Raw genomic sequence first — 27,027 nt, 5'->3', positions numbered from 1 at the left:
TCAGATATTTTTTTAATTCCTTTGTATTTTGTATTAGTCTGATTTCTTCTGGGATAGAGTTCCAGAGACGAGGACCTGCAACTGAGAAAGCCCGTTCACGTGTCATATCCAATCTTGCCGTTTTTATCGATGGAACCTCCAGAATGCATTTGTCCATTGAGCGTAGTTGTCTAGTTGGTTTATATATTCTGAGTAGAGAGCAGAGCCATTCAGAGTTAGAGTTGTATAGTAAGTTATGTATTATTGTGAGGATTTTGTAGGAAATACGATAAGGTGTTGTAAGGTCGGTGTTATATGATCTCTGCGGGATAAATTGTATAAAATACAAGCTATGGAATTTTGAATAAGTTGTAATGGACGAGTAGAGACATTAGGTAGACCTAAATATAATGGCCCAGATTTTTAAAGGAGTGCGCGCGGGGTACATTTGTGTGCGCTACCCGGCGCGCACAAATGGACACCCGATTTTATAACATGCGTGCGCTTCCGCGCGCATGTTATAAAATCCGGGGTCAGTGCGCGTAAGGGGGTGCACACTTGTGCACCTTGCACACGCCAAGCCCTAGGGGAGCCCCTATGGCTTTCCCTGTTCCCTCCAAGGCTGCTCCGAAGCTTTTTTTTCGATCCCCCCCCACCTTTCCCTCCCTTCCCCTATCTAACCCCCCCCCCCCCCCCCCCGGCCCTACCTAAATCTCCCCCCCACCTTATTTGACGGAGTTACTCGCCGGCGCGCCATCCCAGCACAGCCGCTGTGCCGGAGGACTCGGGCCTGCCTCCGGACCGCAGCCACGTCCATGGCCCCACCTCTTTTTTGAAGCCCCGGGACATACGCACGTCCCGGGGCTTGTGTGAGCCACCGAGCCTATGCAAAATAGGCTTGGCGCGAGCAGGGGTAGGTTTTCAGGGGTTACGCGCGTATATTACACGCATAACCCTTTGAAAATCTACCCCAATGCGTTGCAGTAATCTAGACTTGTCAGGATTAATGCTTGAACTTCTGATCGAAAGTCAGATGGGAACAGTAATGGTTTTAGTTTTTTCAGCATATGAAGCTTAAAAAATGATTTATTCACTAGTGTTGATATGTTGCATGTCATAGATACTTTGGAGTCAATGATGATACCTAAGTTTTTTTGCATGGGGTTTTATTTCTATTACATGATCGTCAAATATGAAGTTCTTCGGAGGTTGAAATGTTGAGTCTAAACAGATGATAGGAAAATTAGTTCTGTCTTTGAAGTGTTTAATTTTAATCTTTTATGTGACATCCAGATTTTTATTGAAGTTAGATATAAATGTAGTAATGAAAAAGTTTGCTTTCAAGAGTTAGTGTAGGGAACTATGAATTGGATGTCATCTGCGTAGATTTTAAATGATAGATTTATACCAGATAAAAGATGGCATAGTGGAAGAAGGTAAATGTTGAAAAGAAGTGCTGAAAGCACAGATCCAATCAGATTTAAAGTGTACACCAGATTTAAAGTTTCCAATAGTGATTCTTTGAGGTCATTCTGATATAAATGATTTAAACCATTTTAGTGCTGTACCTGTTATGCCTATTTGTTTGAGATTGGATAATAGTATCTCGTGATTTACACGATATCCACAATGAATATGCATGAGATAAATGCATATCACGGAGACTCAGTATGTATCTCATGCATATTCATTGTGGAAATTCTGAAAACTGGACTGGCTGTGGGGTCCCCAGGACAGGTTTGGGAAGCCTGCACTAAGGGGAAATCTTAAGTCATTTCATAGGCTGATGCAGAAGGGTGTGTTTAGGCCAATGCACAGCTTTGTCTGCTTTTGAATGCGAATTTTAAAAGCTTAACGCGTGCATCAATCAGGGGATGTATGAATATGTCGGGCCAGTGCGGGCTGAATGGATTTTAAAAGCCGCCCGGATACATGCATATCTCCTGCTGCGCATAGAAAAGGAGCAGGGTGCGGGCATGGGTATTCTGGGTTTTTAACCTGAAATTTGCATGTAAATACAATCACTGGCACAGGTCGGGATCCCCTGCCGCGTAACTTTACTTCTACTATGGATGACAATTATGGGATTAAAAAAACTAGACAGATCAATGGGATTTTAAAGGTCAAGGCTAACAGGGAGAAAGGAAGAAGACCTATCCCTTAAATGGGAGAACTAGGAATGATCTGGTTTTAAGTGGCAATGGCATCGGCGCGCATCCCTTTTAGAATTCCACTTATGCGGCAAAAGCGGGATTTGGCATGCCCACTCAAAACTGAGAGCACATGTGCCTGAGGCCAGGCTGTTTTATAACATGCGCACACACATCTAACGTGTATATTATAAAATAGCCACATCCATGGCGCGGGCTGATGAATGAGCGACCACGTGCTGCTTTGAAAGTTACTGTCCCTGTGAGTGTAAACCTTACTGCTGATTCAGCAAATAATTTTATGTTCACTAAATGTGCTTTCTAAAATGAGTGTACAACTTAGCACTCTCACATGGAAATCTCATGCAGATGAGAGCATTAAGCAGTTTGCCCCAATGCAGCGTGGTGTGCTGGCCAAGGATCAGAGATAAGTTTCCAGTGCTAATTAAAACCCTCTAAAAATGGATAAAACGTTATAAAAAAAGAAGTCTGAACTTATTAGGCTTACAGCAACCACTTATCCGGTTTAGCCCATATTTCTCTGGCTATAAAGTGGCATCTGCCACTTATCTGGGATAAGTATCAGCTTATAAGTGGCAACAGCAGAGAGGTGACTAATGAGGCTGTCAGGGAGGCCGTCCTCCTCCTCCCCCCTCTCCCACGGAAAATGTGGGTTCAGCCTCTGCCAAGCGCACGTTTTCTTTCATTTTATCCATCAGAAACGAACGCCAACTTCCTTTGATTCTGCCCCTTTCCAAAGGCTGCGCTTGGATTGCAAAAACAGAAGGCGGCGCTGCCCGTGCCTTTTGGTTGCCCTGAAGTAGCAGGCGCCAGCTTTCCTGGCAACGGCGGGGAGGGGGAGGCGGGGCGAAGGTTCAGGGCAAAAAAAAAAAGCGGCCCCCCCCCCGTGCGTGCGAGGCTGCCCTTCTTGAGCCGGGCGCGCGCATCCTCGCGCCCCTTTCCACGGGTTCCCACAGGCCCCGCCCCTCCGCTGCCGTTCAGCTGTTGGCTGCAGACGCCTAGAGTAAAAAAAAGGAAAACATACAGCCGGCATCCGCCTCCTTGCCCGGCTGTCCATTGATGACGTAGGATGTGGGCGGAGGCGGCTGGAAGATCCCCGGCGGCTGGTTGGCGAACGGGCCGCTCCTTCCAGCCAATCGACCGGCAGCTTCTAGTGGGAATTGCGGCGCTGGGGCGGGAGGTGGAGTTGCTGCGGTGTGCGAGTGGCTCCGTGCTTGCCTGGCCGCCTTTCCCAGTGCCCCTGGATGCTCACCCGTTTCTCTGTTCCCTCCGCAGGCGCAGGGCTCCGCTGAAGTGATGCTGGAGAAACTGGAGCTGGACGATGAAGGTGAGTGTGCCGGAGCCGCCGGGCTCTTTCCCCACCCCGCCCCTTTCCGATCTCTGCGGCGGGGGCTCAGCTGGCTGCTCCTCCACCCCCCCCCCCCCCCCCGAGCCCTCCTCCCGATTGTCGTAAGCCGCCACTGGGTCGTCTGATGACCGTGCTGGAGGCACCGACGTTGGATTTTTTTTTTCCCCCCTGTATTTTGATATTCCTTCTCCCCCCCCCCCCCCCCGACCCCCAGGTACGAGAGCTGCTTCCGGAAGCCCCTGGTTGTAAAGTGTGGCTGAGTAAGTGGGGCAAAGCTGGCAGTCCTTGGCTGGTCGCGCATTAAAGGCCAGATGCACATGAGCTGCCCTCCCCTTTCCCTCTTAAATAGAGAATGGGAAAAACCCTTTAATGCATCTTGGTGTTATAGAAAAGAAATGCCGGCGCACAGTCTCTGCCTGTGCCTTCCTCGGCCGAAGCCCTGGCTTTATATTAAACGAGGCTTTTAAAACACATTTTGGAGCGGTGCTGAAGCCTTGAAACGTTAGGGCTCGTGCTGTAGATAGTTTAATGTCTTGCGTGTGATTATTTGTCCTTTATCCCTTGATGAGTGATCGCTAAGGCATTTGTTAGGCGAGCTTTAGCAAATAACATGCATTTTGTAATATGCATATTATGCTAATTGTATACATTTTATGTTTGGGTGTAGTAATTGGTGGCGTCATTCCATGTTTCCTCAAACTAAGAGAACGCAATATTTTAGCTTTGCCTGTTTACAGCTCAAAATCTGTCAAAGCTTTGTTTCTTTGTAGCCCTGCTGTAGTGAATTTGTCTGTACTGGGAGCAACTAGAATGTCTAGAGTTCAAATCTTTTCGGTTTGAAAACATGTATCCTATGATGTAAAAATGTGTCTCCTGCATACTTCCAAAGCTATATAAATATATGCCTGGGTTGTGCTTCTCTCCTTGGAGACTGAGTAGTAGACTTCTTTTGTTTCTTGTGATGTATGGTCTAACTTTTTTTTTTTTTATATATACTTTATTTACTTTTTGTCTTCATATATATATCTTCAGTTTATAAAAGGAAGGAAATATACTAGAAAATTTGGCTGCAGTATATGATAGTAGGGTCCTGCTGCTGTTTTATATATAAAATGCAACCAGGTTCTTGGAGCATCTGTTACAGAAATGATGGATACATTTCAAATAAATATAATGGTATCATTTGCCTCACTTACTGTATGAACGCTGTGGGGTGGATTTTTTTTTTTTAATGTTGCCTATTTATCTCTATTTTAAAATGTCTATGCGCTCTTGTCATTTTTTAGGTGGGTAACAAAACATACAGGAGGTAATACATCATAAAACATAAGTGCAAACATGGAGTATAATTTTTAAAGGGATCTAATTGTGGTATTAAAATTGCAACTTGGTTGCATCCTTGCTTTCTGCCGCATGGGGAAGCAACAATACCTGTTAGTTTTTTATTTTGAAACCCCAGTGCATACTTGGCATCCATGGGAAAGCAGGCGCATTGTTCACAGGTACTCTTGGCACTGGCTAACCTGAATTTTCAAAGGGAATTTCTGTGGGGTGTTTTCCTTTGCTGCTTCAGCAATTTCAAATTTGCCCCCAAAAGATATTCTTCCAGCTCTTGTGCTGTACCCATATTCGGCCGAGTGCACCGTTCAGCACGTGTTTGGCTGCATGTTTTTGACGCGCGTCTATTACCCTTAATAGTGTGTCGAAAACGCGCAGCCAACCCCCCAAAAACTAACGCTCATCACATGCAAGCCGCACATTTTACTCTCAGACATTAACGCCTGCCCAAGGGTAGGCGTTAAATTCTGAGCACCCCAGAAAAGTGTACATAAAAGCAGAAAATACTGCTTTTCTGTGCACCCTCTGACTTAATATTGCTAGGTTATTAAGTCTGAGGAACCAAAACTTAAAAAAAAAAAAATCTGCCCACCAGTCAGTGGTTAGCAAAATGGATGCTCAGTTTTACCGGTGTCCGTTTTTCCTAACCTGTGGCTGTCAGCGGGTTCGAAAACCGATTCCGATAAAATTGAGCTGCAGTTGTCGGACCCACTAACAGCCACCTCTACCGCTAATGAGGCCCTAGTGCCTCCATATTAGCGCACCACCTAATTTTAAAAACAGAATCGCACGCCCAGGAGAGGTGCCTGGGCGCTCTCCCTTATTTCTTACTGTATCGGTCTGATGTGACTCTTTCTTGACTGCCTCACTGACATCCTTGTTTAAAACCTATCAGCTGGTGGTGTTGCAAGAGCAAATATGTGATTAGGACTATAACAGTACCTCTGGAACTCTTGTTCAGCAAACAGTTGTCTCTCTAGCCACATTTTAAATGTTTTCTGTTACATGTGTTTCCTAAGACTTAGCTCCATGTGCTGCTAGTAAACTACTTTTTAGTATTAAAGGAAATCTGCCTCTGAGACACTTCATACCCTTTATCCCGCCACCCTGGAGCTTGGTATTTTTTTGGTGAGCAGATTTGTACAAATATTGCAATTTCTTTGGAGGCAGTAGGTCAAACTATAAAAACAATAGGATAAAGGTAGGCAAATCATGTCCTGGAATGCCCCAAACAGGTCTGCTTTGTAGAATTATCAACAATGACTAGGCATGAGGGGTATCTGCTGTACTGCCTCCATTGTATGCAGATATCTCATGCATTGTGAATTATCCTGAAAACCTGACCTGTTTGTGGCATTCCAGGGCCAGAGATGCCTACCTCTGTAGAAGAGTTTTTTTAAAAAGTGACTGGCTGTCGGATGTTTCAGATATTTGTAGAATGGTGCAAGTTGGATCGAAACACTCTTAAATGCCTCAGTTGTTATACAAGGTACTTATAGGATATTTGCACTGCTCGGATTGTAGAGTTGCCTCGGTTGACTTGAGAAAGAAGGTCAGAGGCCTGTTGAGTACAAAAATCTTTGTACTCTGCTTTGTAGTTCATAATGCATCTGAAGCATATCCAGATCCACTAGAAGCACACATACCTTGTCAGTTCTTACTGGATTTGACAAAGAATTTCATGAGGACAGTTCAAGCAATCCTTTATCTCATGATCTGTTCTGTTTGACTGGTCAGACCGATGGGCCAAATCAGCATGTGCTGTTTTCCCCTTCCTTCTCTTGCCAGCAGAAAGAGAGCGGCACCTCTTACCTGTGTCTGCTTCCTTCTCTGCTGGGTTAAATCTGAAGTGGGGCCAGCAGGCTCCAGAAGACTATAACCCTCCCACAGGTTCAAGCTGCCTGCTATGGAAGCAGACTTTCTTCTCCAGTCAGCAGGATCTCGTCAGAGGGGGTCCCCCCTCAATTTGCCCTGCTGTAAGGACATTCCTGCACCTCACCTCTTTCAAAGATTACCTTCCTTTAGGTTTTAACATCCATTTATTAGTGCCTTTTGAATGTGGCCCATGACCTGTGTTTTCGCAGCTCTCTCTCCCTTGTTTGGGATGGAAGTTCCTGAGTGTCGGGTCATCTAGGCACATGGTGCTTGTTGCTTTCCTGGAAGTTGTGGGACTGCTGCTCGCCAGCACAGAAGAAAGGGGGGGGGGGAGATACGACAAAGTGAGCAAAAAGGCGAGAGATGACATAAATTAAAAAATGATGGACAAGAAAATTAAGAAAGCAAAAATGGAAAACAAATATATGAAATTGACAAAACAGCTGTAAGGGAAAATCTATTTTTTCTCGGCCCCTAAAAAAAAATTCTGGTTGGCATGTAAGTTTGCAGTGGGTTTTTTTTCTGACACCTGTTTTAAAACTTAAAAAAAAAATTGTTAGAAAATATAGTTTTTAAATCTTCTTCGATGGCAGATATGATTTTATGTCTGAAATGCAAGTTTTTAAATGAAAAAAGTTACTTTTGTACAGCTCTTGCCTCTGTTTGCAACAGAAGAAAAACTTCAGGATAGGAAAAATGAAGAAGCTAAAAAGCCTCAGAGATCCCAGTCAAATTGTTTAATCAGAAAGTCTGTTGGACAGTGGACAAAAGAGCAAATTCAATGAATCTTGTGTAAAATGTATGGCTTAGAGGTGGAGTACTCTTCCAAACCTTTCAGCCAGGGCATGATATGTTGAAGTTCGACTGTATTTTTATTTTATTTTTTTTTAATTTAGATTTATATTCTGCTTTTTGCACTTTTTCAGCACTTCAAAGCAGATTACATTCATGTACTGTAGTATTAAACCAACAAAATTAAAAGTAAACTTGTCAAATTTGCTCACACTGAGATGAAAATATTAGTGGTGTAATTGAGGTAGGACTCTTAGTCAGTGCTTTCTGGTAGATAGGATAGTGTTACAGATTGCTTTCTGGTAGATAGGATAGTGTTACAGATTGCCATATTGGCACTGATGCTCCTTCCATGTGAATGGGAGGGGGCACCAACCTGGTAATGGGAAGGAAAGAGGAAGAGGCTCAACTTGGTGGCACCTACTTGTATGTAATGCACATTATTGCAGTAATGGTGATGTCTGCCACTTCTCAGCATTTTAATAAGAACATGCCATACTGGGTCAGACCAAGGGTCCATCAAGCCCAGCATCCTGTTTCCAACAGTGGCCAATCCAGGCCATAAGAACCTGGCAAGTACCCAGAACTGTCTATCCCATGTTACTGATGTTAGTAATAGCAGTGGCTATTTTATCAGGGCCGGATTTTTAAACCTACGCGCGGCATACATTTGTAGCCACATCCCCTGGCAACAAATTCCAGAGTTTAATTGTGCGTTTGAGTGAAAAAGAACATTCTCCAATTTTAGTTTTAAATGTGCTACATGCTAACTTCATGGAGTGCCCCCCAGTCTTTCTACTATCCGAAAGAGTAAATAACCAATTCACTTTACCCGTTCTAGACCTCTTATGATTTTAAACACCTCTATCATATCCCCCCTCAGTCGTCTCTTCTCCAAGCTGAAAAGTCTTAAACTCTTCAGCCGTTCCTCATAGGGGAGCTGTTCCATCCTCTTTATCATTTTGGTTGCCCTTCTCTGTACCTTCTCCATCGCAACTATATCTTTCTTGAGATGCGGCAACCAGAATTGTACACAGTATTCAAATTGCGGTCTCACCATGGAGTGATACAGAGGCATTATGACATCTTCCGTTTTATTCACCATTCCCTTTCCAATAATTCCCAACATTCTGTTTGCTTTTTTGACTGCAGCACAGTAAGCTGACTATTTCAATGTGTTATCCACTATGATGCCTAGATCCTTCCTGGGTGGTAACTCCTAATATGGAACCTAACATCGTGTTACTATAACATGGGTTATTTTTCCCTATATGCATCACCTTGCACTTATCCACATTTAAATTTCATCTGCCATTTGGATGCCCAATTTTCCAGTCTCACAAGGTCCTCCTGCAATTTATCACAATGCTCTTGTGATTTAATTACTCTGAATAATTTTGTATGATATGCAAATTTGATTCCAGATCATTTATAATGAGTGAGGTAAAGGAATACAAATATATTGAAAAGCACCGGTCCAAGTACAGATCCCTGAGGCACTCCACTGTTTACCCTTTTCCACTGAGAAAATTGACCATTTAATCCTTCTCTCTGTTTCCTATCTTTTAGCCAGTCTGCAATCCACGAAAGGACATTGCCTCCTATCCCATGACTTTTTTTTTTTTACTTTTCCTAGAAGCCTCTCATGAGGAACTTTGTCAAATGCCTTCTGAAAATCGAAATACACTACATCTACCGGTTCACCTATATCTACATGTTTATCAACCCTTGTGAGGCACGACTTGCCTTGGGTAAAGCCATGCTGACTTTGTTCCATTAAACTATATCTTTCTATATGTTCAGTGACTGATCTTTATTACACTTTCCACTATTTGTCCTGGCACTGAAGTCAGGCTAACTGGTCTGTAGTTTCCTGGATCGCCCCTGGAGCCCTTTTTAAATATTGGGGTTATTTGTTTGTTTGCTTTTATATATTGACGTTCATCAGGAACATCACATCTGTTTACAGAGTACTATATAAATAATGTATACTTGGATTTTCAGAAGGCGTTTGACAAAGTTCCTCATGAGAGGCTTCTAGGAAAAGTAAAAAGTCATGGGATAGGTGGCGATGTCCTTTCGTGGATTGCAAACTGGCTAAAAGACAGGAAACAGAGAGTAGGATTAAATGGGCAATTTTCTCAGTGGAAGGGAGTGGACAGTGGAGTACCTCAGGGTTCTGTGTTGGGACCCTTACTGTTCAATATATTTATAAATGATCTGGAAAGAAATACGACGAGTGAGATAATCAAATTTGCAGATGACACAAAATTGTGCAGAGTAGTTAAATCACAAGCAGATTGTGATAAATTGCAGGAAGACCTTGTGAGACTGGAAAATTGGGGCATCCAAATGGCAGATGAAATTTAATGTGGATAAGTGCAAGGTGATGCATATAGGGAAAAATAACCCATGCTATAATTACACGATGTTGGGTTCCATATTAGGTGCTACAACCCAAGAAAGAGATCTAGGTGTCATAGTGGATAACACATTGAAATCGTCGGTTCAGTGTGCTGCGGCAGTCAAAAAAGCAAACAGAATGTTGGGAATTATTAGAAAAGGAATGATGAATAAAACGGAAAATGTCATAATGCCTCTGTATCACTCCATGGTGAGACCGCACCTTGAATACTGTGTACAATTCTGGTCGCCGCATCTCAAAAAAAATATAATTGCGATGGAGAAGGTACAGAGAAGGGCTACCAAAATGATAAGGGGAATGGAACAACTCCCCTATGAGGAAAGACTAAAGAGGTTAGGACTTTTCAGCTTGGAGAAGAGACGACTGAGGGGGGATATGATAGAGGTGTTTAAAATCATGAGAGGTCTAGAACGGGTAGATGTGAATCGGTTATTTACTCTTTCGGATAGTAGAAGGACTAGGGGACACTCCATGAAGTTAGCATGGGGCACATTTAAAACTAATCGGAGAAAGTTCTTTTTTACTCAACGCACAATTAAACTCTGGAATTTGTTGCCAGAGAATGTGGTTGGTGCAGTTAGTATAGCGGTGTTTAAAAAAGGATTGGATAAGTTCTTGGAGGAGAAGTCCATTACCTGCTATTAAGTTCACTTAGAGAATAGCCACTGCCATTAGCAATGGTAACATGGAATAGACTTAGTTTTTGGGTACTTGCCAGGTTCTTATGGCCTGGATTGGCCACTGTTGGAAACAGGATGCTGGGCTTGATGGACCCTTGGTCTGACCCAGTATGGCATTTTCTTATGTTCTTATGTTCTTATGTAAAAACAAACTGTCACATCAGGGAATTAAAAACATTCGGCTAATATAAAATAAAGCTTGTTATAAAAATGAAACTAAAATCTGTTAAAAATATAGGCTGTATGAGAAGGTACTCTGTTTTCTGTGAAGAATAAAATTGTATGTTGTAGAGGATGTGTGAGGCAGGCAATTTAAGCGTAGGCTTGCTGGAACAGCCAGGCTTTTAAATTTTTTTTTATTTTTTTTTTAAGCTACTGGGGTTTCGTTCTTGTCCTAATTCTTGAGGTAAGAAGTTCTATATGTGGGGGGCCTGCTAAGGATCAGGCATGCTCTCTCACAGAAGTGAGTTGAGCTAGTTTTGGAGATGGTATTGGCAGGGTGCCATTACTACCTGAGCATGTAATTCTTTTGGGGGGAGTATGAAAATGGAGGGCTGCACTAAGCCATTCTACATTGTCGTTGTATTGGGAGCCAATGCAGTTCCTTCAAAATGGATGTTATGTGATCACTTTTTCGGGTGTTGGTCAGCACTCTTACAGTGGCGTTCGGTAATAGTTGAAGAGGTCTGATCGTAGAAGATGGAAGGCCTAATTGCAGTATTCAATTTTTGGAAAAAGTAGAGCTTGGAGAATGGTGCAACTTGGTAACAGCAACATAAACACCCTCTCTCCTACCAGGTGCAATAGCCCTCCTTATGAAAAAACAGTCATTTACCACCAATGTATGTTCTATTGAGAAAATACAACAAATAAGATTGATACAAATGCCTCCATGCTAGTAAAATACTTCACCTCAGTCACACACTCACAGGGGTAGATTTGCATGCACTGCCTCCATTGTATGTGACTCTTATCTCATCCATATTCATTGTGGATGTCCTGAAAACTTGGCCTGTTTGTGGCTCTCGAGGATTGGAGTTGACCACCCCTGGCCTAGGTCCTCTTCCTCACCTCCATCTCCAACTCTTTCTTGTGTATTTAGTGTGGAAGGCAGGAAGTGATTCTCTCAGCATGACTACTGCTTCCTCCTCCTCCTCCCACATCCTTTTTATTGTTAGCACTTTCAGGGCCACATTTTATCTCTGGGTAAAAGGGGAAGCTGCCCCAAGCCCTTCACATCACGCAGAGCCCGCTGCATGAGCACCCCGGGATCTGCCTTGATTGTATTGGCCAGGACCCCAAATCTCAGTCATTTAGAGAACATCCCTTTGCTTCCTGCTGCAGGCAGTATGCAGGGAATGTGAGGGGTGAGCCTGGAGAAGACCCAGCAAAGAGAATTCTCTATTCCTGGGGACCCCAAAGCCAGTCAGGTTTTCAGGATATCCACAATGAATATATATGAGATACATTTGCATATCACGGAGCCTCCATACATGCAAATTTATCTCATGCATATTCATTGTGGGAAACCCTAAAAACCCGATTGGCTATGGGGTCCCCAAGACAGGTTTGGGAAGCCCTGCTCTATTCCCTGGTCAGCTTCTCCCCTCTGCAGGGATTAAGAAAGGAGAAGTGAGGCTGGCGAGGACAGCAGCACAAATAATTCATTTTTTTTTCTGCATATTTCTATTTAAAATATGTGATTACTAAGTCTGTGTTCTACACGTGTGACAGTAGTGAGGTATTCTGCTAGGATGAAGTTCCTGTGCAGGGATCTGTTGCCTCTTTTCTTAGTAGAAAGCGTGTTGTGGAATATTTATAATCTTCATATAGGGTTGTTGCTGTTTTGGGTGTTAGTGCTGATTTGGAATAGGTGGTTTGCTGTATAGGCTTCGACTTTTTCTTTTTCTTTTAGGGTTTTGTATTTCTTCACAAAGTGGCAGTGGATGGAATTTCTGTCAGTTGTTGAGATGACACTATTTACATTTCTTTTTTTTTTTTTTTTTTTTTTTTGTACAAGGAGACTTTCTAGGACATCTAATCACTTTGGAGATTACCTGCTAGCCAATACAGTATAGATTTATTTTCATTTTATAAATGTATGCATTGATTTTTGCAGTGTTTTGCAAACTATCCCTAAAAACCACAGATGAGACAATCATGGGACACAGTGGCATATTTCTGAAACATTTGTATTATGTATGTGTGGCAGCCCTTGGAATCTGTACTGGCTGGCCTTAATAATGAATTTGGGTAGCATGTAGGAAGGGACCACCTTGGTACAGCATCCCTGTGTGGTGGCTGCCTATGAAGTGCACGCATCAATCAGTGCTAAACAAAGTGGAAATAAACTGCTAAATATCTAAAACACAAATATGTAAAAGGAAAGCGGTGGTAGTTTCATACAATCACTGTTATCGGTACCATGCAGAATACCAAGTAGGTTCAACTTATAATCATTAACTAACCACCAGCCTCCCTGAGTTCTTAAATTGCAGTGCCACCAACCATTTTTTTTTTGTTTATTGTAAAGATTTTTAAGCATTTAAAATTTATCAAATCGCCAGTTGTCATTAGAATACATCTAATTTATGACTCCCTCAATGCAGTAACAAACGTTTCTCAAACTCTTGCAATAAATATCTCCTATTCTTTTTTTTTTTATTTTTTTTATTTTCCATTTATTGATTTTTAAAAAAATTCACAAAACAATGTTTAGAAATTTGACAAACTATAATATAGGGGTATGTATATTTAGCAATATTAACAAAAACCCTTATAACAAGAAATAATGCTTTAAACCACCCCTATCTTGTTCATATCTCAATAGGCAATAGGAGAGAAGATGTAATGTATATCATCCAAATGCTTCAGAATTAACCAGTACTCATATTCATGTCACAAACTCCCCTTAAAGCTTAATTAGAATGAGAGTTTAGATATGTGCGTAAATGATCCGGCTCGTTAAACAAATATCTACTATTATCATGAATTATAAGACATTGGCACGGAAACCGTAGCAAAAATGTTGCCCCCTTTTTTTGGACCTCACTTCTCATTTCCAAAAACTTTTTTTTTTTTTCCTTTTTATTTGAGTTAACTTAGTAATATCAGGATATTACTAAGTTAACTCAAATAAAAAGGAAAAAAAAAAAGTTTTTGGAAATGAGAAGTGATATCAAAACAAAGGATATCAAAACTTTTTTGTTCTCTATTACGAAAAAACAGTTTAAGGATAAGATCTTTCAAATGCTGTATCCAATTGTGCGAATAGAGTGGTTCTTTCTTCAACTTCTAAATCACTAGATTTTTCCAGGATAGTAGTCAAGTCATAGGAGGCTTCCATCTTTTTTTCCTTCTGCTCACTAAGATCTTTCTCTTTATCTGACTGGTGGTAAATAATACAATTTAATAATTTTAGGTAAATCTCTTTTTCTTCCAATTTCAAAATGTTTAGAAAATAGCATTTAAGCAGTTTTTGGTGGGATAAATTTTTCCTAAAATGCGATTGTTAATATCCTTATATTATTCCTCCTTATATAGTTCTCCAGATTTTCCATTTTGACCATTTGTAAATTCTCCGATTTTTATCAAATTTCCCTGAATTTTCTCCATTCCAGTAACCTTGGTTTCCAGACCAAGGATTAATGATTCATTTTTTTCCTCTAATGATTTTTTTTTTTTTTCAATACTCTCTTTCACAGTCAACGTCAAGGAGGCAATCACTTTCTCCATGGAAGAGATTGCCTTTAAAATTTCTTCTAATGTTTCTTTAAAGGGGATAGATTGAGGGGTTCCACATACCGCATGAATATCACCTTCTCCTCTCATTCCTAGCTTTAGGGGAGTGAGTCCTTCCCCAGCTCGCTGCGTCACTTCAGTGGGTAACTCCCTGGAGCCCGATATCTCTGGGCTCACCGAGGTACTGCGAATACCTCGCCACCTCTCTGGGGTTCCCTCATCTGAAAGGCTGATTTTCCTTACAGCAGAGCAGAAATATCCAAAGAAGGTTCCATTCTCCTAAGCAGAGCTTCAGGCGTTGTTGGTGCGCCGGGGCTTAGCGATGTTTCTATGGCCAGGGGGCTCAGCGGCTGCTCCACGCTGACACCTCCAGCGGCCCCTCCCTCCGGCGCACCAGTGGCAAAGGCTTCTTCGATCCGAGGTTGAAGAGTCAGCTGTATCTGGGTAGAGGTAATCTCCTTAATTTTGGCATTATGTTTAGCGTGTGGCATTTTGTATTGAGCATAGATAAAAACACCAAAAAAATTCGTAAACCTCTGAGCTCAGCGTCTGCTGCTCACTCCTCGGTGGCCATCTTTTCTCTCTAACTCCTCTTCTGTCATGTTACTTAGCTTGTTATATCCTAACTTGACCAGATTTCGGAGTTGAACAAGCACAATACTTAGTTCTCGTAGCTTTATCAAAGCAGATGTCCTGCTTCTACTCATCTCACACTGATATTCTAAAATGGAGAATTACTGCTTCATCAAAATTACACATTTTAAATAAACTACCATGTGACTCAGAACCAACCAATCACATACTGAAGAAGATGTAATCAAACCAAAGACAGCCAATCCGACTCCTCATTCAAACCCTTCGGTGACCCCGTTTGCAAAGTATAAATCCAGTATTGTGCACGGTAATTTCAGTCTCACCGGATAATTACCTCCCCGAACAGTGTGTTCAACTTTTTCAATAACTGTCCACTGAAATTCACTAAATGCATGCTGGTTTTCTATACAAGGTGAAACTATAGGAGCAGTCACAGTTCCGGTCTTCAAGCGAGAGTGGTTTTCTATCATTCGTAATCTGATTGCTCGGCTAGTACGTCCCATGTAAACTTTAGGGCAAGGACGTATCAAAACATAAACGATGCCCGTTGATTCACGGTCAGTGATAAGATTTTCTTCTCACCTGGTATCCTGTGACTGGGTCAATCCAAACTTCTCCTTCCAGCGTGTTGAGACTCATACTACATTGTTGGCACTCCTTGAAGGGGGCCCTTCCACAAAAGTTTGCCCAGGGCCCTTTAAGGAGTTAATTGACCCTTAGTACTCCTGCTATAGTAGGAGAGGATGGGAAGAGCAACGCTGATGCAGAAGGGCTTTTTGAGGCCAGTGGCTCCCCTCATGCTGTAGAATGGTTGAGTCTCTTCTCACATTTCAATTTCTGATCAATAACAAGTGAACTAGAACATAAAATTTCATGCCCTGCAGAAGCCATTTTTGTTCTTGCACACAAATAACCTTATGCTAAGACATCTTTTTCTCTCCCTGCATAACATGTATGCTTTAACAAATTCAGTGTTTGTAACAGATACAGTGCCAGAAATAGAAACTAAAGAGCTGCACTTATCTACAAAGCAGGTCCTAGCACACTTCGCAGTTATACAGGCGAACCACACTGCTATCCAAGGTGCCTGCTCAATGGGATAGTTCAGAGCTTGGCCCTTCCAAAGTGTGTGGGGGGAGGGGGAGGGGGGAACGGCCAGCCCAGTGGCAGACGCAACAGCTAAGCTTTGCTTGGAACTAGACTGAGACTGTCAAGCCTGCTTTACCACCACCAACCGACTGCCAGATGCTGTTTCTGTCACGCTTGGCTTAGTTATGCAGACCTGTGCATACAGAGTTGCATTCCTGCAGATCCTCAAGCCAATAACCTGAAAGGTGTAAAAAAAAAAAAAAAGTTGCCCTGTTCCAGCTCCATGGAGGCTTCAGCACGAATTATTTCATGGGAAAAGTATGCTTCTGAAAATTACCCAGAGCAGTAAATGTTGGACACTTCCTTGCCATTCTAGGAATGTTTAAAAAATAAAAAAAATAAAACCCAAGACGTTCAGTGCAGAAGCAGTGGAGCCTCTCTTTTCTAGGACGTGTGCACTTCTGCACATATACGTGAATTAAAAAAAAAACTCCTTCAGGATCCCCTTCAGCCTCTTGACATGCACTGAAAATGTGATGTGGCTAGATAGCTAATCTCGATGTGAATATTCCTTCCTTTAAAAAGAGGATAAAAATGGTCTCTTCTACATGTCTGCACACCCAGGACAGCCCCCTCCTAGGGCAGATATTTAACATCTTTGGCTGAATAAGTCCTTTCAACCAGTAAATAAGTAAACCATTTTTTAAAGTCATTTTGGTCATTTGTTTCGGTAAATCTCGCTCTCTTTTAATTACTGTCAAGATTCCTTTTGCTTTTGTAGCTGTTGTCTTCCCTCAATGGGACTTTAATTCTCCCACATAAACACTGTTGTAGAGTATCTCAAATAACAAAATAAGCCACTTCAGTATAAATTAAAGTTCAAACATTAACTATTTTATAGTCTCTGAAGTTCTTGATGGAATCAGGAAGTGAAGTTGTATTGCTAATAGAGCCTAAATGTTCTTTCTTGGAGGGGGTGTGTGTGTGTGTGTGTGTGAGTGAGTGCTTCACAAATACACTTTTTAAAATATAGTCTTGCAAATCCAAGTTTTTGAATATTCTACAACTCCCCTCCATCTATTACTACAGCACTGAATCTCCCTACTTTGGAACATTTTGTCTTAAATGAGAATGAACTATACATTACAAAACCAAACCCAAGACTTATTGGTTAGCTAACTGTCCATGTCCTCTAGGGTGGAGGAGACATTTTAGAATAAATGTGATGTCATGCTACTTGATATCTTTTTATAAATCAGTGCACCAGTCCTAGGCACTTCTGTCTGGAACATCTCAGCAGACCCCCGACCACAAAGCAATTAAACACATAGGTCAGCTTGTTCTAAAGCTTACTGTGAAGGCATTTTGCTACGTGGCTGGGCAGAAGGGAATAATGTTCAACCTTTTGCCTGGACAGAATAGGTTTTATTTTACATGTACACTTTTTTAAAAGACATTTTTATATGCCCTTTTTAAACTACAAAAAGAGAGGAGCCTTACATTGCAATAGAATTTTACATAAAATTAGCAGGATTCAACCTAAAAATTCACTTGGCACTGTAACTAGTTGGTGATTTATTTCTTTTCTGATGCAACAAGATTGGATATGATAATTGACACATTCATGCTGCATACTGCACTCTTTGTGATATACAGTTGGTCTGAGAAATCTTCAGTTACTATATGCAATCATCCTTTTGCTCAATGAAGAAAGAAAAAAAAATTAAATATACCCTATTTATTTCAAACAAATCTTTGGGTGTACACAATTAAGTTTTTGGAAACCCCAAAGAGTACTGTTTTGTTTTAAGGTCTACTCTGCTCATTTAATAACGCAGCATATTGGCTTCGCAACAGTCGTGACCTGTGGGCATTGCAACTTTGGTCCCATCTCTTTCCTCTTTGAGGGCTCTGTTTTTTGTCTAGTGTTCAGCTGCTCTCAAATGGGGAAGGACTGCAGCAACAGATCTTGTAGTCACCTTCTGTATTTTGAAGAAGACGGCTGAGGGCAGCCATGATAGAGATCTATAAAATGAGTGGGGGAAAAAAAGAAGTAAACATGAATTGGTGGTTTATTCTTTCAAAAAGTACAAAGACTGAGGGAGACAATGAAGTTCTAAATTGTACATTTAAGACTAAAGATCTTTTTTTTTTTTTTTTTTACTCTGTGCGAGGTTGTGGTGAAAGCTGTTTAGTGTAGCTGCATTTAAAAAAAAAATTTGAATAAGTTCTGGAGGAAAAATTCTTAAACCAGTATTAAGGTAGAGTTGCAAAAATCCACTACTTATCCATCTACCCCGTGGGATCCTGCCAGCTACTTATGACCTGGTTTCGCCGCTTGATGGAACTTTTTGATCTGACCAGGTATGACAAATCTTATGTTCTTATGAAGAGGGATGTAGAGAGAGTTCTTGGCAGAAGCACTATCAAACTAGCTGATGTGAAGGGCATCTTATCTCTGCATTTATTTTCTTTGTGAGCAGAGGCGGCTGGGCAGAATTATTTTGGGATGTGGTAGTTTCATGCTGATCATTTGGGCTTCCACCTCATCTGAACAGGCTTCTAATGGAGCTGTAGCTGTTCCCTATATTTAACCATCTCACCTGTGGCTCCCTCTAGAATCTGATATGGCTATATGCCTTAGGTGTCATGCAGTGGCTGAGACTTCCCCATCCTATCCCACCCCAACGTAACTTTAAATTCTATTTGTCCAAACAACTATACAAACTTTTCAGAGCCATGACCCAACAGGCATGGTGGAGGTTTGTTAGCAATCATTAAATCCTCATTGCGACCTTTGTAAGAACATTTTTTACTTTAAAAGTCCTCTTGAGATGCTACTTATTACCTCATCCATTGCAAATTTCTGTATAGTATATTGCCCCCCTGGCTTACTCAATCATGATCCCTACATCTTACTTGAACCACTAGCTACTCTACCTGTAGACCTTACAAAAACAATTGTGACTGGTGACCTATATTACAATAATGACCCTTGCTCAACAACTGTAAATTCCCTTTCTGAAGCTTTAACTGGACTAGGTTGGGCCAACTAATCGACCAACTCATAAGCTAGGCCTCACTCTGGACCTACTACTTCATAACCTTGCTGTTGCCATTTTAACTGCTACAGTTTCTCCCGTACCATGGTCTGACCACTATGTAATTCAAGCAATGGGCACTCTTTAAAAACTCTGAACTCCACCACAAGCTCAGATACCAACCTGGTTTACAAGAGAAAAAGGATTGACCCTGGAGAGTTTAATAACCACTACCTTTCATGTCTAACCCCTATATTTATTTTATTTATTTATTTATTTAAGGTTTTTCTATACCGGCATTCATGATAAGATCATATCATGCCGGTTTACATATAACAGGGGGTGCAAAAACTGTTCTTTTAACAAGTGCAACGGAAGCAAAAGTTACAATAAAACAAGGTTGTAGAACTGGGAGAGGAAGGAAATAAGGATAGTAGCGTAAAAATTTACAGAGGTAACTTATTTACATTGTGCAGTGATGTCTCTTTATGGATATTAACATTGTGCAGTGAGGTCTCTCAATGGATATTTGACTCCGGAAAGGCTTGCCTGAATAGCCAAGTCTTAAGTTTTTTTTTGAATGTTGGTAAGCAGGGTTCAAGTCTAAGGTCCGGTGGTAAGGTATTCCAAAGAGAGGGGCCCGCTGTAGAAAAGGCCCGGTCTCTGAGTGCCTTATGGAGTGTAGATTTAGTTGGAGGAACGGTCAGGGAGCCTTTGTAGGCGTCTCTGATAGGTCTGGATGATGAGTGCATTCTGAGGGGGATTTGGAGGTTGAGAGGGGCCTGTGAGTGGATGGATTTGTGGATGATGGTGATGGACTTGTGTAGGATTCTGTAGTGTATTGGCAGCCAGTGAAGATTAGATAGAATTGGCGAGATGTGGTCTCTTCTTCTGGAATTTGTCAGAATTCTGGCTGCCGCGTTCTGTAGCATCTGAAGTGGTTTTATGTATGAGGCTGGGAGACCTAGCAATATTGAATTGCAGTAGTCCATCTTGGAGAAAATTACTGATTGCAAGACTGTTCTGAAGTCATGAAAGTGTAGTAGTGGTTTCATTCTCTTGATTACCTGCAGCTTGTAGAAGCAGTTCCTGGTTGTATTGTTTATAAATGCTTTTAGGTTCAGGTGTTTGTCTATTACTACCCCTAGGTCTCTTGCATGTGTAGCAATGGTGTTAACTGTTGCAGAGTGTGGGGAGTTGCTATTTTCAGGGGAGATGAGGAGGAGTTCTGTTTTGGCCGAGTTTAGAATCAGGTTTAGGTTAGCGAGGAGTTGGTTGATCTCTTGTAGGCAGTTTTCCCAGTATTTGAGGGTTTTAGAGATGGTTTCTTTGATGGGTATCAAGATTTGTACGTCGTCGGCGTATAAGAAATGTTTTAGTTGTAGGTTGGTTAACAGTTGGCATAGAGGAAGAAGGTATATGTTGAAAAGGGTTGGGGATAGTGAGGAGCCTTGAGGAACTCCTTGTGAGGAATTGTAGCGGGGAGATTCTTTATTATTGATTTTAACTTTGTAGCCTCTGTTACAGAGGAAAGACTTGAACCAAGTGTAAGCAGAGCCTGTAATTCCAATGTCTGAAAGGCGGTTGAGGAGGGTGGCATGATTGACCGTATCGAAGGCTGCCGACAAGTCCAGTAGAATTAGTAGGAACGATTGTCCTTTGTCCAAGCCCATGGTGAGATGGTCAGTTAGTGATAAGAGAAGAGTTTCAGTGCTTAAGGTCTTGCGGAACCCGTATTGTGTGGGGTGAAGTATTTCATGATCTTCGAGGTAGGTAGAGAGTTGCAAATTGACCAGTTTTTCCAGGATCTTTGCTACAAAGGGTAGATTTGAGATTGGGCGGAAGTTGTTTGGGTTCATGGGGTCCAGATCTGGTTTCTTTAGTAGAGGTTTAAGAGAAGCTGTTTTTAGTGCCTCTGGGAAGATTCCCTGTGTTAAGGAGCAGTTTATAATGTCCGCAAGTGGTTTAGAGATGGTTTCGGGTATTAACAGAAGAAGTTTTGACGGTATTAGATCGAAGGGATGCGATGAAGGTTTCATTTTCTTTAGCAGGGATTGGATCTCTAAGGCGGTGGTAGGTTCAAACGTGTCCAGTGAGATTGTCTTGTTGGGGATGTGTAGGGGGTTAGTCAGAGGGGTGGGGTTAGGTGGGAGGAGGGTTAAGAGATTGGAGATTTTATTTTGGAAAAATAGGGCTAGTTCATTTGCTTTAGCTTGTGCTTGTTCACTAGGGAAGGAATGAGAGTTAGGTTGAGTTCGGATACGTAGGAGAAGAGGGCTCTTGCGTCAAAGATAATGTCGTGGATCTTGAGAGCGTGGAAATCTCTTTTTGCCTTTAGAGTGTTGTTCCTGTAATGGTTGAGGGCAGATTTGTAAGTAGACAGGGTACTGGCACAAGGGGTTTTGCGCCATAGGCTTTCCTTTTTTCTGAGGGTTTGTTTGAGTTTCCGTAGGTCCTTGGTGAACCATGGTTGTCTCTTATGTGAATTCAGGTTGACTATTTTTGTTGAAAGAGGACATAATTTATTTGCTATTTCCTCTGTGATATTGCTCCAGGATGATATGGCTGCGTTGGGGTCTGCAAGGTTTAAGTTTGGAAGTTCTTTAGCCAGGTGGAAGTTAAGGTCATCGGAAGAGCAAGATCTTCTGTAAGGGAATGGAGATTGAGGGGATTGAGGTTTGTGGGTTTCTGTCATTAAGAAGGTGGCGGAGATTAATGAGTGATCTGACCATGGGACTGGAGTGCAAATGGGATGGGATGAGTGCTTGATGCCGGAGTTTGTGAAAATGAGGTCCAAAGTGTGGCCTGCCTTGTGGGTGGGCTTATTGATAATCTGTTGGAAGCCCAAGGCTGAGAGTGTGGAGAGGAGGGTTTCACAGTTGGTTGTGAGTGTGGTGTTATTGACATGAAGGTTGAAATCTCCTAGGATCAAGGCGGGGGAGTCCAGGTTTATGTGTTTTGCAATTACTTCTATTATGATGGAGGCATCTGCGTCTAGGAGTCCAGGAGGGGCATAGACTAAGAGGATTTGGAGTTCGTTGGTTTTGAATAGGCCTATTTCCAATTTTGAGTCTGATTTTATTGGGAGTTGGGAGGCTCTCAGTTCTTTTTTGGTTGCTAGCAGTAGGCCTCCTCCCCTTTTCTTTAATCGGGGGAGGGAGAAGAAGTCGTACATCTGTGTGGGTAGTTGATTTATTAGGGTTATATCTGTTGGTTTAAGCCAAGTTTCTGTTATGGCACAGATGTCCGGTTTGTTGTCTAAGAGATAGTCATTGAGTATCAGAGTTTTCTTAGTGATAGATTGTGCGTTGAAGAGAGTTAGGGTGAATAGCGAGAGACCTAGTAGTTGGCTGAAAGGGGTGAGTAAGATCGGAATGAGGGTTTTGGAGGAGCGTGGCTGCGGTTGCATTGTTGCTTTATCTGTGTTGCGGAAGCTGCGGTGAAGAATAGGGATTGAGAATTCTGGTGGCATGGTGGTCTAGTTGTGCTATCAATGACGGGATGGATGCTGGATGTAGATTGGCAGAGGCTGGATGGGTGCTGGATGGATGACTGTTGATGCTGGAGGGTGCTGGATGGAAGTTGCAGGAGGCTGAATGGGTGCTGGATGGATGACTGTTGATGCTGGAGGGTGCTGGATGGAAGTTGCAGGAGGCTGGATGGGTGCTGGATGGATGTTGCAGGAGGCTGAATGGGTGCTGGATGGATGACTGTTGATGCTGGAGGGTGCTGGATGGATGTTGCAGGAGGCTGAATGGGTGCTGGATGGATGTTGCAGGAGGCTGAATGGGTGCTGGATGGATGACTGTTGATGCTGGAGGGTGCTGGATGGATGTTGCAGGAGGCTGGATGGGTGCTGGATGGATGTTGCAGGAGGCTGGGATGGGTGCTGGATGGAGGTTGCAGGAGGCTGGATGGGTGCTGGATGGATGACTGTTGATGCTGGAGGGTGCTGGATGGATGTTGCAGGAGGCTGAATGGGTGCTGGATGGATGACTGTTGATGCTGGAGGGTGCTGGATGGATGTTGCAGGAGGCTGAATGGGTGCTGGATGGATGACTGTTGATGCTGGAGGGTGCTGGATGGATGTTGCAGGGATGCTGAATGGGTGCTGGATGGATGACTGTTGATGCTGGAGGGTGCTGGATGGATGTTGCAGGAGGCTGAATGGGTGCTGGATGGATGTTGCAGGAGGCTGAATGGGTGCTGGATGGATGTTGCAGGAGGCTGAATGGGTGCTGGATGGATGTTGCAGGAGGCTGGATGGGTGCGAGGATGTTGGCTGTGATTCTAGTGTGTCTCTGTTGTGGTGAGGTAGGCTGTTGAAGGGGGCCTTATTTCTATTTCCTGGGGCTCACCAAGGGGCGCACTAAGGGGCAGGCCCCTTAGGTCGTGCTCCTTCGTGCGCGCGACGCCTGGCGCGCGACGCCGCCGGTGAGTTCCGGGTATTTAAAGGGCTGTTGCCGCCCTCTGATTGGCCCGTTGTTCCTTTTAGGGGCGCGGTTCCCTTCTCGCGAGGCTCTCAGGGCCTCGTGCGGTTTGGATTCTTTTAAGTATTGTTTTGGCTCTGTTTGTCCCCCCTGCGCGGCTCACCTTTGCTGGAGGTAGGTGAGCAGGCTCTCGCCCCGAATGGGCCGCGCGAGCCTCGGCAGGGAGAGGAAGAGGGTAGCTGCAGGGAGCTGGAGTGCGCCGGGAAAGAACGCCGCCGGTGAGTTCCGGGGATTTAAAGGGCTGTTGCCGCCCTCTGATTGGCCCGTTGTTCCTTTTAGGGGCGCGGTTCCCTTCTCGCGAGGCTCTCAGGGCCTCGTGCGGTTTGGATTCTTTTAAGTATTGTTTTGGCTCTGTTTGTCCCCCCTGCGCGGCTCACCTTTGCTGGAGGTAGGTGAGCAGGCTCTCGCCCCGAATGGGCCGCGCCGACCGCACGAGCCTCGGCAGGGAGAGGAAGAGGGTAGCTGCAGGGAGCTGGAGTGCGCCGGGATATCACTTCCCTAATCAGTTATCACTGGAGTAAATCTCAATCTCAGATTTATTTGCACCCAAAAAACTCTGTCCTGTATCCTCTAGGCAAAACACCCCTTGGTATATACCCCTGTTCTACATCTCATGAAAATAAAGCTATGTCAACTAGAGCGATGATGGCAAAGAAATCCTCTAAACAAAAGGAAAAATGAATACTTTTCCCATCTAAGAAAATATAAAAACCAAATCGATCATGCCAAAAAAAATGCACTATGCCCATAGAATCCAATTTGCCAACAGCAACACTAGTGTACTTTTCAATATTGTCAAATCACTACCTACCCTGAAAGATGAATCTAATGACCACATTTCTCCAACTTTCTATAATGATATTGCAATCTTTCAAGGACAAAATCAACCCTCAAAATTTATCCATCTTCCCATCCTGAACAGTAACCTACCACCACCTACTTACTCCTGGTCTGAGCTTTCCCCTGTAAACTCAGACACAATAACTCATATACTTGCTAAAACAAAAATTATCAAAACAGCCCATTCAACCCATGACCTGGCCGACTACTAAAAGATGTACATGACTCTATTTTTCCTTCCTTAACCCAACTAGTCAATTTATCCTTAACATCAGGCACTTTCCCTCAATCCTTGAAACAGACCTCTCTTCTTCCTATCCCAAAAAAAGAAAACAGATTACCCACTCAATCTATCTAATTACCATTCAATTGCCTTTTTAACAACAACAGCAAAGATACTTGAATCTGTAGTTCTCCACCAATTAAACACCTACATTGAAGACAATAATATATTACATCCAAACCAACATGGTTTTCGAAAAGGCCACAGTACTGAATCCCTCCTCCTGTCTTCCTTTGACTCCATAATCTGTGGTTTTGATTCAAACATAGATTACATTTTAATCTTCCTCGATATTTCTGCAGACTTAGTTATACTTAATCATGATATCCTCTGTTCCAATCTCCAAAACATTGGTATCAACAGAAAAGTCCTTCAGTGGTTCAAATCTTTCCTATCTCAAAGACCATTCCAAGTCAATATTGGCCCATATCACTCAAACTGGTTTTTCACTGAATCTGGGGTACCCCAAGGATCAGCCTTATCTGTGATCCTCTACCTAGAAACAATAAACACCTGATTGTCTCATAACCATCTCACCCTAAACGCTACTAAAACTGAAATACTTCACTTATCGGCTATTCCGGATTCTATTTACACTCCCTCATCAAATCTCAAATTTGAAAACTGCTCCATTCCCATATCTAAACAAGCTCATAATTTAGGGATGACCTTAGATGAAATAGATTCCAAACTATAGTTGCAATGGAGAAGGTACAGAGAAGGGCAACCAAAATGATAAAGGGGATGGAACAGCTCCCCTATGAGGAAAGGCTGAAGAGATTAGCTTGGAGAAGAGATAGCTGAGGGGGGATATGATAGAGGTGTTTAATATCATGAGAGGTCTTGAACGAGTAGATGTGAATAGGTTATTTACACTTTCGGATAATAGAAGTTAGCAAGCAGCACATTTAAGACTAATCATAGAAAATTCTTTTTCACTCAACGCACAATTAAGCTCTGGAATTTGTTGCCAGAGGATGTGGTTAGTGCAGTTAGTGTCCATTAACTGCTATTAATCAAGTTGACTTAGGGAATAGCCACTGCTATTAATTGCATCAGTAGCATGGGATCTTCTTGGTGTTTGGGTACTTGCCAGGTTCTTGTGGCCTGGTTTGGCCTCTATTGGAAACAGGATGCTGGGCTTGATGGACTCTTGGTCTGACCCAACCATCAAAACTGCCAGACTTAAACTTGACTGGAACCGTGCCTTTTTCTTTGGCAGGCCCAATTATGTGGAACTCCTTTACCCAACTCTATTCAGCAACTTACAACAAAAAAAGAATTTAAAAAAAGCCATTAAAACCCACTTATTCTCAATAGCCTTCCCCGAACCTCAGTCATAACCACCTCTTATTTCTATCTAATGTTCACATATTTTTATTGTGACTATTATTTTTTAATGTATTTTTAAATATGTAAGTTTTTCTGTGAACTTGTATAGGCGGTATAGAAAAAATGTTTAAATAAAATTAAACTCCAGTCCCAGCCAGGTAGAGGAGCGTCATCCAGGCTTAGAAATTGAATCCTGAGCTGCATGGCAGCAGTGCCACCAAGTTCATCAAGCCCATTCTATATGCTTTGCCATGAGCAAGCCCTTTTCTTGGGGGACAGAAATGCTGCAACGTCATGGAACCAGGCTTCAATCTTCCAAATCCAGATCCTGTTGTCTATAGAAGGTCTCTTGAGACAGGGAACCTCTAAGCTTCTACATCTTGACAAGGTAGAAGGGAGCTTTTTAACAAAGAAAGTTGCCATAGTCCTCAATTTTTGGAAACTAGACTCTCATAGAAGCTCAGTTTAGCATAGACTCCAAGGACAAGGTATTGCTGGTACAAATGATTACAGATAGGCTCATTAAGGAAAACTTTCTGCTGTGTCTCAAGCCTTGGCTAAACTGAACAGGCTACCTAAAGATAAGGTGGAATTGTAGGTCAATGCACCATCCCCCAATATGAAATAATACATAAAACTACTATTTTTCTGTAGATGATAGCTGTTCTGTCCTTGGTTCCCAATTATCTAGCTTGGGAGCCTATATAGAAAATTAAACCTCTTCCGTTTTTTATTTTTACTTCCAAAATTCAGAGAGCGCTCAGATTTTAGTACCAAAATATTTATTGAATGATAGACAGTTTGACGCTTACTCTATTGAAGATAGATGCACAGAAAGCAGACCTGATGTGATGAGAAACTCTGAGCTCAGTCAAAGATAGGTGACTGCAGCTGAAGAGGAAGCTACAACTACCAATATATAGCAGAAGCCAGCAGCAGTGTGAAATAGATGTGTAAGGAAACAAGGTGAAAAGTGTGCTTCCAAGAGCCTCCATATGATTCAGGAGAG

General features: G+C 42.5%; 1 protein-coding gene across 9 annotated transcripts in view; it reads left to right on the top strand.

Moving 5' to 3' along the window:
* PRKAG2 (protein kinase AMP-activated non-catalytic subunit gamma 2) overlaps positions 1-27,027 on the top strand; it is a 751,594-nt gene that overhangs the window by 530,069 nt on the left and 194,498 nt on the right. For 8 of the 9 annotated variants that reach the window (XM_029588430.1, XM_029588428.1, XM_029588429.1 and 5 more), the window contains one exon: positions 3,426-3,477. In XM_029588430.1, coding sequence (XP_029444290.1) covers positions 3,426-3,477 — 52 coding nt within the window. Of the gene's footprint in view, positions 1-717; positions 752-3,425; positions 3,478-27,027 lie in introns of all 9 variants that reach the window. The other variant, XM_029588436.1, reaches the window with a different exon arrangement.

This window comes from Rhinatrema bivittatum, chromosome 2, assembly GCF_901001135.1.
Source record: "Rhinatrema bivittatum chromosome 2, aRhiBiv1.1, whole genome shotgun sequence".
In the NCBI taxonomy this organism is placed as follows: Eukaryota; Metazoa; Chordata; class Amphibia; order Gymnophiona; family Rhinatrematidae; genus Rhinatrema; species Rhinatrema bivittatum.
This window is presented reverse-complemented; position numbering and strand designations above follow the sequence as displayed.